The sequence below is a fragment of the Euprymna scolopes genome, chromosome 46, assembly GCF_053919585.1.
Source record: "Euprymna scolopes isolate OS-2025 chromosome 46, ASM5391958v1, whole genome shotgun sequence".
Lineage (NCBI taxonomy): Eukaryota > Metazoa > Mollusca > Cephalopoda > Sepiida > Sepiolidae > Euprymna > Euprymna scolopes.
Genome location: NC_136527.1, coordinates 18,158,746 through 18,177,845, shown reverse-complemented (window position 1 = coordinate 18,177,845; position 19,100 = coordinate 18,158,746). Strand labels below are relative to the sequence as shown.

The 19,100-nt window shown below is 35.5% G+C and overlaps 1 protein-coding gene across 4 annotated transcripts in view; it reads left to right on the top strand.

The window, feature by feature from the left end:
* LOC145270053 (Golgi SNAP receptor complex member 1-like) overlaps positions 1 to 17,422 on the top strand; it is a 109,722-nt gene extending 92,300 nt beyond the window's left edge. For all 4 annotated transcript variants that reach the window (XM_080125658.1, XM_080125656.1, XM_080125657.1 and 1 more), the window contains 4 exons: positions 5,347 to 5,418; positions 13,533 to 13,562; positions 14,842 to 14,924; positions 17,156 to 17,422. In XM_080125658.1, coding sequence (XP_079981784.1) covers positions 5,347 to 5,418; positions 13,533 to 13,562; positions 14,842 to 14,924; positions 17,156 to 17,280 — 310 coding nt within the window. In that variant the 3' untranslated portion in view covers positions 17,281 to 17,422. The remainder of the gene's footprint in view (positions 1 to 5,346; positions 5,419 to 13,532; positions 13,563 to 14,841; positions 14,925 to 17,155) is intronic.
* Positions 17,423 to 19,100: the final 1,678 nt, after the last annotated feature.

Genomic DNA, 19,100 nt, shown 5'->3' with positions numbered 1-19,100 from the left:
GCGTGGAAACAAATCTTCCTTGTTTATGCGTCTCCACAAAAATTCAATATTTAACTTCATCTTTCATTATTTCTTTTCGAGAACAAAACCAACATTTTATTAATGTTGTTCGATGTTTTTATTTTTAAATTATAAAAATAAAACACATTTAATAATTTTAAAACTTCATCTTTCATTATTTCTCTTTTTTTATTTGTTAAACAACGTTAATTTTAATCACAGGATTACATTTTCAATAATCACGTAAAATATAAACAAACTTTTTTTTTTTTTTTTTTTTTTTATTACATTTTCACCCCAAACAAGGCACATTGCCACTGTGGTGTAGGGGGCTACTATCAGTGGCAGCAGCTACTGGGGCACTATGTTGGGATTTGGGCAGCAAGATGTCGGTTCACGTTACACTTGAACTTCTGCATGTCAGTACAGTTGGGGAAGCAGGGACCTGGAATGGAATTCTAGAGTCTAGCGGTTCTGGGGAAGAAACTACTGGAGTAGAAAGATCTTTTACATCTAGGGATCTCTACTGTGTGGGGGTGGGATTTCGCTGCCTGTCGCGTTTGTCGAGGGTGTCTACGTCGTGGGGGCACAAGTGTCTGCAGTTCGCCAGAGCATTCACCATTAAGATACTTGTAGAACAGGCAGAGGGATGCAACGTTTCGTCGATGGGACAGAGGCTGAAGCTTAGATGCCAGTTCAGGGCCTATCAGATTGGCGACTCTCTTTTGAACCTTGTCTAGGAGTGAGAGACTAGCAGCAGATGCACCAGCCCAAATGTGACAGCAATACTTCATACACAATATATATATATATATATATATATATATATATATATATATAATTAACTATCGAGCTTATTATATATCTAAATTACAACGAGCACTTTCTATTTCCTGTATTTTAATTGAACTAGTAATTTCACTGTTACATTAAAATACACTCAGCTCTTTAGACTATTGTTCTAATCTCCTTTAAATTATATATATATATATATATATATATATCGGTGTCAATCCAATGTGTCCCTTTTTTTCTTTTTTTTTTTTTGATGACAGTTTGAGGCTATTTGTAAAACTAAACGGCAAATCTGCCAAATTAACCTTATAGATACTTGAAATCAGGGGGAGATAACTGCTCTTAAGTCGGCCATCTTGCTTATTCTCAATAATACTACACACATTTTTTCCGAAAATTAGCTCTAACACATCTTTTATTGTATGATGTTTCATAAATGCTGGAATTTTTACTAATTTCGCCATGACCCGTAAGTACATGATAATGTTCTTCCCTGAAATGCTTTTGCTCAAAAATACACGATTGGGTTAGACGACACACTACAGTAAAGTTACATTGGCATCTCCTGTCTTTGCAGGTCCTGGATATGACCTTAAATTATATCCAGTGGTGAGGCCCCAGCTTGCGGGCTTTGGGCAGTGTGGAGCCACCCTTTAATTACCATTGCTCCCAGGTCCACTCTGACCTGGAGTGGTAGTACCTGTTAGGGTCCCAACTATGGTTTAAATAGAAACTGATTTGAAAACAATAAATATATTCTATTAAAAGTTTTTCTTCAAAATCTTTGGATTCAGCATTAAATAACCCGAAAAGGGTTGATATGCCGTAAAACAAAAACCATCAACAAACCAACCTGTCTTTGCAATAATCATCTTTTGTTCTTGTTAGCTTCTTACAAATGGCTTCATGCTTTGGCTCAAGCAATTTCTATAAAATAGAGGAGTCATAAGGCTGCTGAAAATATAGAAATATTAATAAATATTTAACAATAAATTGTGGAGCTTGGAAGCCTCATGTAAAAATTCAAATAATGAATATTCCCTGAATTTTAATTTCTTTAAAGGGGGCATGATATGGGCACAACCTATTATTGGTCCCCCGACAAAAGGAGGGTGGACCTGGAAATTCACCCTTGTCCGTTCATCCATTTGTACTTTTCTTAATAACTATGCCTTGGAATTTTTTAAAAATTTTGCACAAACATTAAACATGATATGAGTAAAAAAGTAACAGAACTGATTTTCTGGGAAAACTCTGGTTGTTCACCTAGGCGTGCCTTTCGGGTTAAAATGGCTAAAATTAACATTTTTGTGCTTATTAAAAAAAAATTGCCTTGGATTTTTATAAAACTTTCTGAAAAGTTGTAACGAACTGATTTCTATATAATTTTGTTTGTCTATACTTCAAGATAACTCTTGGGTGTGCCCCAGGGGCTCTTTCAGAGCTAATAAAAACCCTCCATTTTTGGGACTATTTTACCATATTTGTCCAAAATTTTCTGTGTATGTCTATTTAGCAGTTTTGCAGGGTGCTGAACTTAAATTTAAATATGTTAAGGCCTTGAGGACTTTTGGGGCTAAATGTGGGGGGGGGGTAATGGACTTAGTGATTCTTTTTTGCATGCTGCAGGACTCAAATTTACATATGTTAAGGCCTAAAACTGCACCATCTGTTCATTTTCACCAGGATTTGAAGTTGGCTGGGAACTTTGGGACTAAATGTGGCGGGGGGGTGGGGGGTGCTGAACTTAGTCATTTTTTCATGCCTCGTTCACTGTGCACTCACGGGGGATCAGGCATGCTTCACTCATTAAACAATAAAACCAGATTCTTTGAATTTCAATTTCTTAAGAATCCTTTCTAGAATCCAAAATAATGTAATAGATTTTGATAAAAATTGGAATAAGGATTCTAGATATAAGGCTTAGTATTGTGATATCTTGATTATTTATATTAAGATACATGTGAAAAGTGGCAGTTCAAAATAACAGAAAAACTTTCTAATGAAAAAGAAAATATTAGTGTACACCAAAAATTACAGAAAATTATTTAATAGAATTTATAGCATGTTTGGTATTTATTTTACGCTTACACCCGAGTGACTGTCATTTTATTTTTATGGACTTTCATTTCTTATAATAAATAATTTTACTAAAAATTCTTCATTAGTTTTGGTTTCGATTTCAGCTGATGGCACTCAAGTCATTTATTTTTTATAAATAATTTTACCAAGAATTCTTCCTAAGTTTTGGTTTCAGTTTTGATTATAGCTGAAGGAACTCAAGTCATATATATATATATGTATATATATATATATTTAAAAAAAAAAATTTTTTTATAAGTTTCGGTTTCGATTCAAGCTGATAGATACACTCAAGTCATGGATATATATTTTTTTATTTTTGAAATCACAACTTTATAATATATAAAAATCGATAGAACATTAACTCTTTAATAATATATACAAAATCTGCAAAAATTAAGATATATTTAAGTGTACTTTACGACCGGGTTACGCCAGGCGTCCCCGCTAGCTTAGATAAAAACTTTTGCAGTTTTAACTAAAAAATATACAATAATATCAGAGCATCTACATTTACGCTGAACATTTACAAAATGCCAACATCAATATATTTTATATGAATGAGTCCCCTGTGGAATTTCTACAGGTTCCACTACTTGAGTAGAATTATAATAAAAATTAAAATTAATAGTTCATAAACTCCGAAATGCATTAAGCCAGCCTGGCATAAAAGATTATCTCCCTTTTCCTGATATGAATGAGTTATGTTATGGTTGGCTCTGAATACTAAATTGAGCTTTTGCAAAAAAAAAAAAAAGAAACCAGAGAGTTCTAAATTTTATTTATTTATTTTTTTTTTACATTTTCACCCCAAACAAGGCACATTGCCACTTTGATGTAGGGAGCTACTATTAGGGACACAGGCTACAGGGGTATTAGGTGGGGAGTTGGGCAGTAAGATGTCAGTTCACGTTACACTTGAACTTCTGCATGTCAGTACAGTTGGGGGAAGCAGGAACCTACAAGGGAGTTCCAAAGTCTAGCGGTTCTGGGGAAGAAACTACTGGAGTAGAAGGCTCTCTTACATTTAGGGATCTCTACTGTGAAAGGGTGGGATTGTACTGCTTGTCGGGTTTGTCAGGGGTATTTATGTAGAGGGGGTACAAGTGCTTGCAACTCGTCCGAACATACACCGTTAAAGTACTTGTATAACAGGCAGAGGGACGCTACATTGCGTCGATGGGACAGAGGCTGAAGCTTAGATGACAGTTCAGGACCTATTAGGTTAGCGACTCTCTTTTGGACCTTGTCAAGGAGTGAGAGACTAGTAGCAGATGCACCAGCCCAAATATGACAGCAATACTCCATACATGGGCGAATGGTGGCCTTATAGAGGTAAAGGATACTTTCGGGCGTTAGTAGCTTTCTAGCATGGTAGAGAGAGCCTACCTTTTTCGCAGCGGACCTGCCAATACTCTAAATGTAATTGTTCCAACTCATGTTTCCTGTGAACGTTAGGCTGAGGAGTTTAAAGATGTGCTTTCAGATAAAGAGTCTTTATTAAAAAGCTTGCTACATGTCTGAATACCCTTTATGTAAAATTTCAAATGTTTAGACCAAAAATTGGCTTAATAGTTTGCTAGATACAACAAAAGTCAAATCTTTTGAACTTTGACCCTTTGGCAATCAAATTTTTGGCCAAAAACTGATTAAAAAGCTTGTCCTATGTCCAAATACACTTTATGTAAAATTTCAAATGTTTAAACCAAAAATTGGCTGAGTAATTTGGTAGAGACCGCAGAGGTCAATTTTTTTTAACTTTGGCCCCAATTTTGACCCCATAACATTTGTTTTGGGCTAAAATCAAATTAAAAAGTTTGATCCATGTCCAAATAACCTACATCTAAAATTTGAAGTGTTTAGACCCAAAATTGGCAGAGGAGTTTGATAGAGTTTTCAAGGGTCAAATCGTTGAACTTTGACCCCTTGACAGCCAAATTTTTGTCCGAAAACCGCTTAAAAAGATTTTCCCAAATCTCAATATCCTTTATGTCAAATCTCGAGTCTGTAGACTGAAAATTGACAGAGTAGTTTGGTAGGGAAATGTACACACACAATTTCACTTTTATAGATTAATTTTCTATGTTATTGTTTTTCATGATTTTTTGGATATTTTCATTACTGTGACATGGTAATTTGGTTTCACTTGAAATTCAATGTTTCATTTTTTTCGAATTTCTAAAAAATCTGCTCATTTCTTTTTCGTAAATATTTTTCCATATGTTAATATTTTTATCGGCTAAAGACCCATAAAAGAATGGTCCATAAAAAATCCAGTCATTTGAGGCCCCTAGTGCCGCTCTGCAATTTTTAGTTTCGGAGGAGATAGAGTTTGAAAATATGGAGACAGACAGACCAACATACAGTCTTTTATATATTAGATGTGTATATTACTTGTTTATTATTTTGTTTTTATGATGAAATTTATATTTTGTTTCAATATTTTATTTTATTTTTTTTCCATTTCAGTGCTTATAAGAATTCCTCGGGTCTCAACAGACGAACAGATCTTTACATGAAAGAACACGACCATATAAGGAAGTAAGTTTGCATTTTAATGCTGCATTGTTTTAAACCCCCACCACCACTGGCCCTGTCGGTGGGGCATTAGAATACACCGATTGCCCCCCTGCAGAGGGTAAAAGTCCCTCAATGGGGGTCCTGGATATGACCTTAAACTATATCCAGTGGTGAGACCCCAGCTTGTGGGCTTTGGGGAGTGTGGAGCCACCCTTTAATTACCATTTCTCCCAGGTCCACTCTGACCCGGAGTGGTAGTACCTGTTAGGGTCCCAACTATGGGTTAAATAGAAACCAACGTGAAAACAACAAATATATTCTATTAAAAAAAATTTTCTTCAAAATCTTTGGATTCTGCATTAAATAACCCGAAAAGGGTTGATATGCCGTAAAACAAAAACAACCAACCAACCCACCACCACCACCACCACATCCATTTGCTGGGGGTGGGCATATAAGAAAAACATTGGATACATGATTGCATGTAAATACACCAAAATAAAATTAAAAAAAAAAATAGAATCTACACAGAATTTATCTCCCATAGCAAAGCGTTTTTTAGTTATATGTTTAAGAAACGTTAAACGCGTTTTCATAGATTGTTGGGTCACCGTGCATGTGATCACAAAAATAAAAATATAAATATTTCAAAGGGGCTCTCCACTAAAAATGTGGAGAGCTACGCTAGTGAATATACATTCTTATTTCATATACATGTTTCTGGTCAGCTCGATGATTGCACCAAAATAAAATTTTCCCCACTCTTTATCTGTGCCTAAATCAAAACGTAGATTCCATGAACAAGGCTTCTTTCTTAGAATTGCACGCCTGTGGAACTCTGTTCCGTCTGCCTGCTTCCCACCTGACTACAACCTGGATGTCTTCAAGTCCAACGTAAACAAATTCCTAATGAACCGCCCCCTTAAGTAACCACTTCATTAAATCTCCACACTAACGTACTGTACTTGCAATAACCCTTATCCCTGAGTGGCATCTGGGCCTTGATAAGTGGTGACCACCGTATAAAAAAAAATAAATAAATAAATAAATAGAAAAGAAAAAAAAATAGAATCTACACAGAATTTATCTCCCATAGCAAAGCGTTTTTTAGTTAAGTGCTATAAAAATTTAGAATAAGAAATGAGATTTTTAGTTAAGTGCTATAAAAAGTTAGAATGGCTGGAAATGATGTTGACTTTCAAACCTAAAACTTCGAAGGTGTAAGGTAGCATGCTGTGGCCCTCTCTTGAAACCACATGAATTGGAATGAGAGTTACTTAAAAAAAATTACAAGTCTTCGTCAAAGCAGCTCCTCAGTAAATGAGAGTGGTTCATAAATTAAATACTTTTTTTACACAAAATATGGTGCCGTTAAAACGAGCAACAGTTTGTGCTCCATATGTTTATTATCTACATCAGTGGTTCTCAACCTTTTTTTACTCATCGATCCCTTCTTTTTATCTTGGTGGACCCCTTCATAACGATTGGTCATAAGACAATCTTCTATTTTTCACTAATATAAATTTTGAGGTTTTAATAATCTAAGAAAGCTATCTATATATCTGTGAAAGTGTCTGTGTGTGTCTGTGTACATTTCCCTATGCAATAACTCTGTCAATTTTAAGTCTACAGACTCTAAATTTGATATACAGGGTACTGAGATTTGGGAAAATCAATGTGACCGGATTTTGGCCAGAAATTTGGCGATTAAGGGGTCAAAGTACAACGATTTGACTTTTGAGAACTCTACCAAACTCCTCCGACAATTTTTGGTCTAAACACTTGAAATTTTCGACATGGATCTAACTTAACTTGATTTGAGCCCAAAACAATAAATTTTAAGGGGTCATAATAGGGGTCAAAGTTTAAAAAAATTGACCGCTTTTTTTTTTTTGCTCAACATACACCTCCAAATACCTGGGCAATGCCGGTATTATATAATTAAGCTTTATTTTTAAATGAAAACTAATTCAATGCAAGTAAAGTATTCTACAACAACTATAATAATTATGATAATTTTTTTATGCCTTACCTGTGGACCTCCAGAAATATTCCATCGACCCCTAGGGGCCATGTCGTCCTCAGTTGAGAACCCCTGATCTACATAGTCACTTAATGAAAATTTATCCCCTGTCCTAACAGAAATTGTCCTAACATAAACCGCAACAGCATTGTAAACGTTGAATACGCATTCAAATTTCTGTATCAAGAAATTCAATGGAACATTTCTCCTTGTGATGCCTGCGGATGTGGCGTGCTGCTTTCCTAGAGTCTCTTACAAAAACGTATGATGTCCAAGTCATAAAACAATGTAGACTTTAGCATCTCTGATCCAGTCGTGTGGAATAAAAAATAAGTACATTAAATTTACTTTCTTTTATGCGATTATTCATATTTTCATCAAATATTGTTAGTTTTATTATTATTAATGTTTTTCTAGAGTAGTATTGTGGGCAACACCATCGCAAAAGTTTTCAATAAAAATACAAACATTTCACTAGTTATCGTACATTTTTATTTCATGTACGTTTGACACTTTAACAAATGGTAAAAGCGTTTTCGTAGATTGTGGGGTCACCGCGCATGTAATAACAAAAATAAAAATATAAACATTTCAAAGGGGATTTGGAGGTACGGGGATCGGAAAAATTGATGTCTATTTTCCAAAAAGAAAAAACAGATGGACGAAGACGACCATGGAACTTTCTGGCACAAATTTGACTGAGAAAGAAGAACAATAATTTAAAAAATTGAAAAATAAGAAAAAAAAAAGCTTATTAGGCAAAAACACTTTGTGCTATTTAACAATACTTGTCTGAATATATATATATATATATATATATATATAAAACAATGGAAGGTGTGTGTGTGTGTGTACATTTCCCTACACAATAACTCTGTCAATTTTAAGTCTACAGACTCTAAATTTGATATACATGGTACTGAGATTTGGGAAAGTCGATGTGATCGGTTTTTAGCCAGAAATTTGGCGATTAAGGAGTCAAAGTTCAACGATTTGACCTTTGAGAACTCTACCAAACTCCTCCGATAATTTTGGGTCTAAGCACTTGAAATTTTAGATATAGGTTCGTTGGATATGGATCTAACTTAATAACTTGATTTGAGCCCAAAACAATAAATTTTAAGGGGTTATAATAGGGTTCAAAGTAAAAAAAATTTACCGTTTTTTTTTTTTTCTCAACATACACCTCCAAATACCCGGGCAATGGCAGGCACCCATGCTAGTATATATATATATATATATATATATTGTCTTATTTGTAGTATTCCGAATTTTACTGGGTTTATATAATGCAGTAATCGTTCATATACCAATAAATTTTAAGCCAAAGATGACTGAAACTGTAAGCTACAAAATTATCATATTTCATAATTGAGCATTTAAATGGAACAGGTGCATTAAATCTGTTGCTGGGCTTGACAATTACTCCTGATCTTAAATGAAACACACACATCAAATCTGTTGCCAGGGCCGCTGGAAAAATGGTGGGATCTTTCTATCGATCCAGTAGATATCTCACTGCTGATGCAATTCTCTATCTATATAAGAGCCAGGTACGTCCAAGGATGGAATACTGTTGCCACATATGGGCAGGAGCTGCTAGAAAGGACTTGTCCTGCCTTGATAGAGTTCAAAATAGACTTTATAGCCTCGTAGGAGATGTCCTTTTCTCTTCCCTGCAACCTCTATCTCACAGAAGAGATGTTGCGAGTTTGTCTCTGCTTTATCGTTATTTTCATGAAAAGTGCTTGACTGAGCTTCAATCTATGGTCCCCCCCCCTGCCAAACTTTCACATGAAACACTCGTCTAGCTGAAAACACTATCAATAATTCTCCCCACTCTTTATCTGTGCCTAAACCTAAACGTAGATTCCATGAACAAAGCTTCTTTCTTTGAACTGCACACCTGTGGAATTGTCTTCCGTTTTCTTGCTTTCCGCCTGACTACAATATGGTTGTCTTCAAGTCCAATGTAAACAAGTTCTTGATGAGCCGTTCCACTTAAGTTAACAAATTTACCGAATTTCCATTACCAACGATTACTGTATTGTCCAATTGACTACTGTACACGCTTTACCCTTATCCTCGAGTGGTCTCTGGGTCTTGATAAGTGGTTATGCCTATGTATAAAACAAAAAAATATCGCCATTTAGACATAAGGGGTTACTATTTGGTGCCATGCCTAGGAAAGATTAACAAGATGTTGGTTTACGTTACATTTAAACTTCTGCATATCAGTACAGTCAGGGAAACAGGCAGTAGGAAGGGAATTCCAAAGTCTTGCTATTTGAGAGAAGAAACTATTAGAATAGAAAGCTTTCTGGCATTTAGAGACAACAGTGAAAGGGTAAGATTTTGTTGCTAAGCGTGTTTTTCAGGGATGTGTATGTTGAGGGGGCACAAGTGAAACGAGTTCATCAGAACACATCCCATTAAAATATTTATAAAACAGGGACAGAGATGCAACATTGCGGCGATGGGACAGAGGTTGGAGCTTAGTTGACAAAGTGGGACATATTAGATTGACAACTCCTTTTTTTTTTAACTCTATCCAAGAGGAAGAGGCAACAATGCACCAAGCATGGGTAAATGGTGGCTTTGTTGAGGTACAGGATACTTTCAGGTGTGAGTAGTCTTCTAGCTTGATAGAGGGAACCCGCCTTCTTTGCAGCAGCTTTCTCAATGTCTTCCATGTATTTGTTCCAGTTCATATTCTCTACCCTGCAACCTCTTTCCCACAGAAGAGACGTAGCGAGCCTGTCGTTGTTCTATCATTATTTCCATGGCAAGTGCTCGTTTGAGCTCCATTCTCTGGTCCCCCCCCCCTCGCCAATCTTTTTCAAAAAACACCCGACTAGCTGAAACCACCGTCAATAATTTTCCCCACTCCTTATCTGTGCCTAACTCAAAACGCAGATTCCATGAACAAAGCTTCTTTCTTAGAACTGCACACCTGTGGAACTCAGTTCCGCTTGCCTGTTTCCCTCCCAACTTCAACCTGGATGTCTTCAAGTCCAACACAAACAAATTCCTGATGAACCGCCCCCTCCCTAAGTAATGACACCTTATCAATTCTCCAATACTATTGCTACACTATCCCTTTGATTACTGTACACACAATAACCCTTATCCCCGAGTGGCCATTGGGCCTTGATAAGTGGTGAACTCCATGTAAAAGAAGTTTGAAGGAAGAATTCTCATGGATATCAACAGTTGGAGAGTCATCTTGGAGAGCATTTAATGGAAGAGGATGAGGAATTATTATGTACTTGCACCGTAGAAAGTTTTGTGGCATGTGTTATGTCTCTGAGTTTTGTCCCATAAACAGTTATCTCCCTTGGCCCGACATTTTTCTTATAGAGTTTCCCCTGACTTGACACCGGCAGATTGACCGGTGTTTTGTCCTCTAACTAGCTGGCTTTATACTCTGCCACATGGCTTCGTTTTTTTATCTCTCACTAGCGAGGGGTACCCGGCGTTGCCCGGGTGTTTGGAGGTGTGTGTGGTTTTGGGTAAATCAAAACTCCAGGGTGGGGGGTGGGGTTTAAAATAAAAAAAAAATGTTTTGGTAGGTAAGTATGAGGATCGAACCCGAACCGTTGAGGCAAAGTTGGAAATTAAAGTGTGAAAGAAAAAAAGAGTGCGACGGTTTTAACCATTGGGCCACCACGAGATGCTAACGGAAACACGTTTGAATTTATTTAATTACTTGGATTTGGCAGGTGCACGTTTTAATGACTTAATGAGGTCAAGCTTGACTGTGGAATAGTATTTCATTTACTGCGGGAACGCTTTTTTATTTTTATTTTCCCAAGATGTTATAGGAAAAAGACTAACCCACATGCGGCGAGCAACAAATGTTGAATATTTATCTTCCCGAAGTCGAGCGAATTAAATAGACAGGCGAGCCCCGTTGTTAACTCTAAGATATTACGATTTACATGTGATATAAAAAGTTTTAAAAAGTTGTTAGGCGACCGACCGCTTCTCTGAAAAAAGCCTTTTGTAGACATACAGAAAAAGCGAACACACATACATACATTTTCGCTTTTATATATATAGATTATCCTTAGCTGTTTTAAGTCATCTTCGTTTTTTACTATACTGTCCCCAGGATGCGTTTGTTTAGAAACATACAATTCTTAAACAGCATAAACGCGTATCTACCTTCAATAAACCTGTTTATGGCATTTCCTGTCTTCGGTGTTGTGATTGCTAGTACGCGTTTATGCTAACTGTTTAAGAATCATATGTTTCTAAACAAACGCATCCTGGGGACAGTATAGTAAAAAACGAAGATGGCTTAAAATGGCTAAGGATAATCTATATATATAAAAGTGAAAATGTATGTGTGTATGTATGTATGTATGTATGTATGTATGTATGTGTGTTCGCTTTTTCTGTATGTCTACAAAAGGCTTTTTTCAGAGAAGCGGTCGGTCGCCTAACAACTTTTTAAAACTTTTTATATCACATGTAAATCGTAATATCTCACAGTTAATGGAGCTGGCCTGTCTATTTAATTTGCTCGACTTCGGGAAGATAAATATTCAACATTTGTCACTCGCGCATGTGGGTTTGGCCTTTTCCTATAATAAAAGCAACACTAATTCCGGCGGTATTTTCCGTCTATCTGCGGAAATGTCCGAAAGCAATCAGCTTTGATCAATGTGGAAATATTTTCCATATATCAAACAATTGCTATTCAATTTGGACAAGGGGAGCTGGCCCCCCCTCCCCCACCAACATCTCGGTAAAATAAAAATAAAAACGGCGTTCCCCGCAGTAAATGAAATACTATCCTGCAGTCAAACTTGACCTCATTAAGTCATTAAAACGTGCACCTGCCAAATCCAAATAATTAAATAAATTCAAACGTGTTTCCGTCACCATCTCGCGGTGGCCCAATGGTTAACGCCCTCTTTTTTTTCACACTTTAATTTACAACTTTGAACCTCTACAGTCAGATTTTGCTACTTGGCCGAGTTGTTGGGGGTATATGAATGAGTATAAGAGCATTAAGTTCATTGGAGCACATTCCATTAAATGTTGAAATTAAAGTTTGCCTTTAAATTGATGCATACTGTTAAATGTTTGTGCAAAAAGAAAAAAACATTTCTTCAGCTTGAAACGGCCAACACAAAAATGACAATCCGTTCCCTCTCCCTCCCCCGATTCGACGTTTGTAGGAAATTCGTATTTCTTTCTTCTCCATGATATGCAAATTAACCGTACGTTCAAACAACTCCGAGTTAATAAAAAAAGAATGTCCTCGCTAATGAAAGAAATACCGGCTTTTTATTCGCTCAAATTCGACCGCGTCTTAATTTGCATATGTCACTTTTTTGTTTTCTATTGGTCGGTTTTCAGGACTTTACATTGCGAGTGAAACAGTCGCTTTTGCGAGTGATTTTTCAAAATGGCGACTATAAATAATAAAACGCTTATCTTTTGGCGATTGTATTTCTTTCACTACTGAGTGAAAAATATTATTTCAAAATTTTTTAATAAAACGAACAAAGTTAAATTATTTAAACAATGTTTAATACAACAATATGTTCTTTTTGTTTGTTTTTTTTAACGAAGGCTGTTTAAAAAAAATTATCTTAAGAAATTAGAATGTTTAGTAAAACAAGTATCAACATAAAATTCGTTGTATATTTAGAATTACATTTATTAAAAAAAACAAAAAACAGAAAAATCTTTATGATGTACATACTCGTCACAGAACAAAGATGTCATATTCTAAAAATCATGTAGATTTGGCAAGTAACTTTTCTGTTTGACTAGTAAACGAAGATATTTAGTTGTCAAAGGTCAACTAAAGATAAACGTGTCCGTAGAGCCTTGGGTTTCGAGTTCGAGTGTCAGTAACTTTTTACAATATGAGCGTTTGTTTCTATGGACCATTGTCACAAGATGCAACATTGCAGTGATGTGACAGGGGTTAAAACTTGGTAGACACTGCGGCACCTATGTTTGTCTTTTATATTTTCTCTACGTATATAAGTGTTTGTATTTTGTTTATTTCTTCTGTGATTTTTTTTTGTTTTTCTAATTTTAATCTAATTTTTTTTTTCCATTTTCTTTCCTTCTCCCACGTGTGTTTCAGTTCTGAACGCTTAGTGGATGAACAAATCAGGTAAGTTTTTGATTTGATTGATCTTCAATTTTGACGATATCCACTTTAATCGAGATTAACAATTCGCGTATTGTCTGCATTTTGAGTGTCGCGTCGCCCCGCACTAAGAATTGGACTGCCAACTTCTTCTTCTTCTTCCATCCTCCTCCTCCTCCTATTACTACTTGTCTACCTTGTTCTTCTTCTACTCCTCCTCCTCCTCCATTACTAATTCTTATCTTCTTTTTTACTTCTATTTTGTTATTTCTTTTACTTCTAATTCTCTTCCTCCCTTCTTCTTTTTCTCTTTCTCTTTCTCTGCTTTATGTATTCCTTTTCTTTTTCTTTTTTTCTTTATTCTTTTTCCTTTTCTTTCTTTTCTTTTTTCTTTTCTTTTTCCTTTTCTTTTTTCTTTATTCTTTTTTCTTTTTTTTCTTTATTCTTTTTTCTTTTCTTTCTTCTTTCTTTTCTTTTCTTTCTTTTCTTTTTTCTTTATTCTTTTTTCTTTTTTTCTTTTCTTTTTTCTTTTCTTTTTTCTTTTCTTTTTTCTTTTCTTTTTTCTTTCTTTTCTTTTTCTTTTCTTTTTTCTTTATTTTTTTTTTTCTTTATTCTTTTTTCTTTTTTTCTTTTCTTTTTTCTTTCTTTTCTTTTCTTTTTCTTTTTTCTTTATTCTTTTTTCTTTTTTTTCTTTATTCTTTTTTCTTTATTTCTTTTCTTTTTTCTTTTTTTCTTTTCTTTTTTCTTTTCTTTTTTCTTTTCTTTCTTTTCTTTTTTCTTTATTCTTTTTTTTTTCTTTTCTTTTTTCTTTTCTTTTTTCTTTTCTTTTTTCTTTTCTTTTTTTTTCTTTATTCTTTTCTTTTTTCTTTCTTTTTCTTTTTTTTTTCTTTTCTCACATTCGCGTTGTCTTTTAGCATTTCTCGATCTGCTTTCTTTTCTACTCCGTTCTTTTTAAGTATATACTTGGTAAAATTTAGTTGTAAAAAATACATTCCTGGAGATTGAAGGTTCAATCCTCAGTGCAGGCGATCGAAAAATACAATTGCACTCTATCAAAACCCCCAATACTAATGATTACTACAATACTATCTCATTGATTACTGTACACGCAATAACCCTTATCCCTGAGTGGCCTTTGGGCCTTGATAAGTGGTGACCCCCTCCCCCCCATGTAAAAAAAACTAAAAACAAAACAAAATCATCGTATAATTTTCTAGCAAACAATGTCTTCTACTGTCTTGTCGTTGTGTTCACGTGTCTTGTCGAGATAATTTTACTAATGCTTTTCTCTTTCTCTCTGCAGCGTTGCCATGGCAACAAAGGAAAATCTTCATTTGCAAAAAACATTTTTAACCAACATTACGCAAACGATGAATTCCTTTGCGAGTATCCTTTTTTGTGGAAATGGGGGCGGGGGAGAAAACCTTTTTTTTTTTTTTTTTGTGGTACAAATTAGGGTAATTTCTTTGAAATGTGAACATGTCAAACGAGTCGTAAATTGATGATTATTGGCACTTTCAGCAGAACTTTCTTTTTAGATGGTTTGGTTTCTGGTTAGGTGATCGATTCGATCCTAATAATGTGTTTTGTTTTATTGTTGTTGGAATTCGTCATCATCATCATCCTCACCACTCATCATCATCACCGTCATCGTCATCATCATCATCATCATCATCATCATTATCATCATCATCATCATCACCCATCATCATCATCATCATCACCCATCATCATCATCATCATCATCACCCATCATCATCATTATCATCATCACCCATCATCATTATCATCATCATCACCCATCATCATCATCATCATCACCCATCATTATCATCACCATCACCCATCACCCATCATCATCATCACCATCATCACCATCATCATCATCACCATCACCCATCATCATTATCGCCATCATCACCATCACCACTCTCATTATAATCACCCATCACCATCACCCATCATCACCATCATTATCATCATCATCACCCATCATCATCATCATCACTAGAGTTATGACAACAGCATATTCTTCTCATTGTTTTGACTCTCGAGTATATATCCGACAGTTAGACACAGTTAATTAATCGAGAAGCACATCACGTCAATGGATATATACCTGAGAATCAAAACAAAGAAAAGAATATGCTGTTGTCATAGCCCTAATAATTATCATCATCATTATTATCAACCATCACCACTCCTCATCATCATTGCCAATCACAATTATCACAACTATCATCATCATCGCCCATCACCATCATTACCAGTTTAATATCCGGTACTCGTACTGGACTCGTGGCTGAAGTGTGGTGTCTGCTTAAATGCTGCACTCAAATTAATTCTCCGTAGTCAATGGAGGGGGGAACCCTTCTATACTAAAGTAATTTTATTTTTGCAGAATGCCCCTTTTGAGGGGAGCTGATTATCCCCCACATTAAAAACGACCTTGTGTCACATTTTGTTTCGTGGGGAAACAAATAAATAGCCAGTTTAATATCCATTTTACATTCAGACGCAGATGTGGCAACAGTACTGCATCTTGGTGTGTATTTGACCCTCGTACCGGTAGCAGTAGAATGGTGCAACCATTTTTCTAATGACACTGGCTTTCCATGAACAGAGTTTATTTCCATCTTCTAAAGTACTTCATCTTAGAACATATTCGGTTCGTATACAGATAAAGAATTGTCGAGAGTGAGATACCTTCTGAATGATCGACCCATTTTTCTAATGACACATGGCTTTCCATGAACAGAGTTTATTTCCATGAGTGTCCCATCTTCCAAGGTCAACTAATATCTTTCATAAACCGTCCTTATAAGTAATCAAGTTAGACATAATTAATCAACCAACATCACTCGACATAAAAACATAAGATATCAATGGATATATACTTGAGAATGAAAACAAGAAAAAGAATATGCTCTTGTCATAGTTCTAATCATCACCATCAATTATCATAATCATCATCACCATCATAATATCCATTTTACATTTAGAAGCTTTAAGCAGATGTGGCAACAGTACTCTATGTTGGTATGTATTTGACTCTTACACAGGTAGAGAGTTGTATCAGGAGCAGTAGATGATGATGCAACCATTTTTCCAATACACTGGCTTTCCATGAACAAAGTTTATTTCCATGAATGTCACATCTTCCAAAGTCCTGGATATGACCTTAAACTATATCCAGTGGTGAGGCCCCAGCTTGCGGGCTTTGGTGAGTGTGGAGCCACCCTTTAATTGCCATTGCTCCCAGGTCCACTCTGACCCGGAGTGGTAGTACCTGTTAGGGTTCCAACTATGGGTTGAATAGAAACCGACTTGAAAACAACAAATATATTCTATTAAAAATTTTTCTTCAAAATCTTTGGATTCGGCATTAAATAACCTGAAAAGAGTTGATATGCCGTAAAACAAAAATAACAACCACCCCATCTTCCAAAGTCAACAAATATCTTTCATAAACTGCCGTCATAATAATCAAGTTTTTTTGGGGTTTTTTTTCAGTCCATTCATTATTTTCAATCCTCTCATAATATTTGTCATTTTTTTTTTTGTTTTTTTTTTTCTTCACTTGTTTAGTTTGTGGTTTTTCTTAACGGTTTTTGCAGATCGTTTTCCAATTGTGAACAGCCTAATCCAACGAGCGAACATCCGGAAACGCCGCGACTCTATCATTCTGGCCGCTGTGATAGCCACGTGCACAATTCTCATGATCCTCTACGCCTTCCACTAACGCAGAGAGACGGGGGATGCATGCGCGCACAACTGACCAAAATCAGAAGAAAGGTGTAGCGACAGCGACGATGACGAGAAGGGTTAATGTGAAAACAAAAAACATAGCAACCCATTTTTTTTTTTTTTTTTTTTTTTTTTTTGACGTACACCTTTGCCCACCCCCATTCACACCAATGCCTGCCTCCCCTCTTTTGAAATTGGGGAAGTGAAGTGTGGGTGATGTAGGGGGAGCACATCTGACTGACCAATGGTCATTGACTGGTATTTTCTTTGTAAATATTGACTTTATTTTTTGGGGGAATGGACTTACAGACTGGTTTCAATTGACACCTTTTTTTTTGCTGATAGGGATATATATATATATATATATAAATAAATAAAATAAAATTATTATTATTATTAATGTATTTTTTGTTTTGTGTTTTATTCTTTGAGTATTTTTATTTTTTGAAATCTAATATATAAATCTCACCTGTCTGTTTAAATGTATGTATGCATGTATGTCTGCCTAAAAGTTTCATTAGAGGCGGCAGATTTTCATGAGATCAGTATCATTTTGAAGCTTGACCCTTTGGACGACAAATATCGAAAAATTAGCTAAAAATATTAATTCCTTCACCCTCAACTGGGCACTTTTTTACAGGGAGGGGTTTGCTTTTTTTGCCGATATTTTCGAAAGTCATCCCCTCTTCTCGATTGACTAGCCTTAATTTAAACCTACGCCACTTCTGGTTTGGCGTTGGGCACAACAGCAAAGATGTCACATTATTTTTTTCTTTTTCACATTTTTTTTTTTTTTTTCACATTCTTTTCCTCTTTTGCGGTACGTTTTTTTTTTTTTTTTTTTTTTTCTCATCAAACACCCGGGCTTGCGGTACGTTTTTTTTTTTTTTTTTTTTTTTTTTTTTTTTTCTCAACACACATCAAACACCCGGGCTAGTCTATAATGTAAGTCTCACCTGTCTGTTTACGAGATCGGTATCATTTTGAAGCTCCACGTCTCGGACGACAAATATTGAAAAATTGGCTAAAAACATTAATTCTTTCACCCCCAACTGGTCAGTTTTCTATAAGAAGGGGGTCACTTTTTTGCAAGCGATTTTTGCAAGTCATCGTATCAGTTGGATTGACTTTGCCTAATTTTAACATTCCGAACTTAAAACTTTTTATATGCTGTCTAAATGATAATATCTACGAGTTAACAAACGAGTCTATTTAATTTGCCCAACTTTGAAAAGCTAAATATTCCACATTTTTGGATCGCCGCGTGTAGATTCAGCTTTTTCGTATAAAAGCGAAACATTCGACGCTTAAGACATCGTTTCCAGCGCGATCACCGGGAACGTCCAAAAGTAATCAGATTTGATCAATGCGGAGTTTCTCATATCAGACAATTGCTATTCGATTTTTATAAGGAGCTGGTTCCCCCTCCCCCAACATCTTGGGGAAACAAAAAAAAAAAACTGCCCCGCAGTAAATAAAATACTGCCCCGCAGTGAAAGTTGACCTCATTAAGTACGGGCACCTGTCAATTCTTAATACTTAAATAAATTCAAACATGTTTCTGTTACTTTTTCTTGGTGGCCGAGTGATTAATGTCAGGTTTTTTTTTCACACTTTATTTTCTAACTTCGCCTCTAGGCTTCGGGTTCGATCCTTCCTACTTAACTTTTTTTCTTTTTTTTTTCTTTCTTTTATACCACACAGGCCACGGATTTTCGCCAGATCAGTATTATTTTGAAGCTCAACCTTCCAACGACAAATATCGAAAATTTGTTTACCCTTCAATGGCTCGCTTTTTTACAGAGAGGGCTAGTA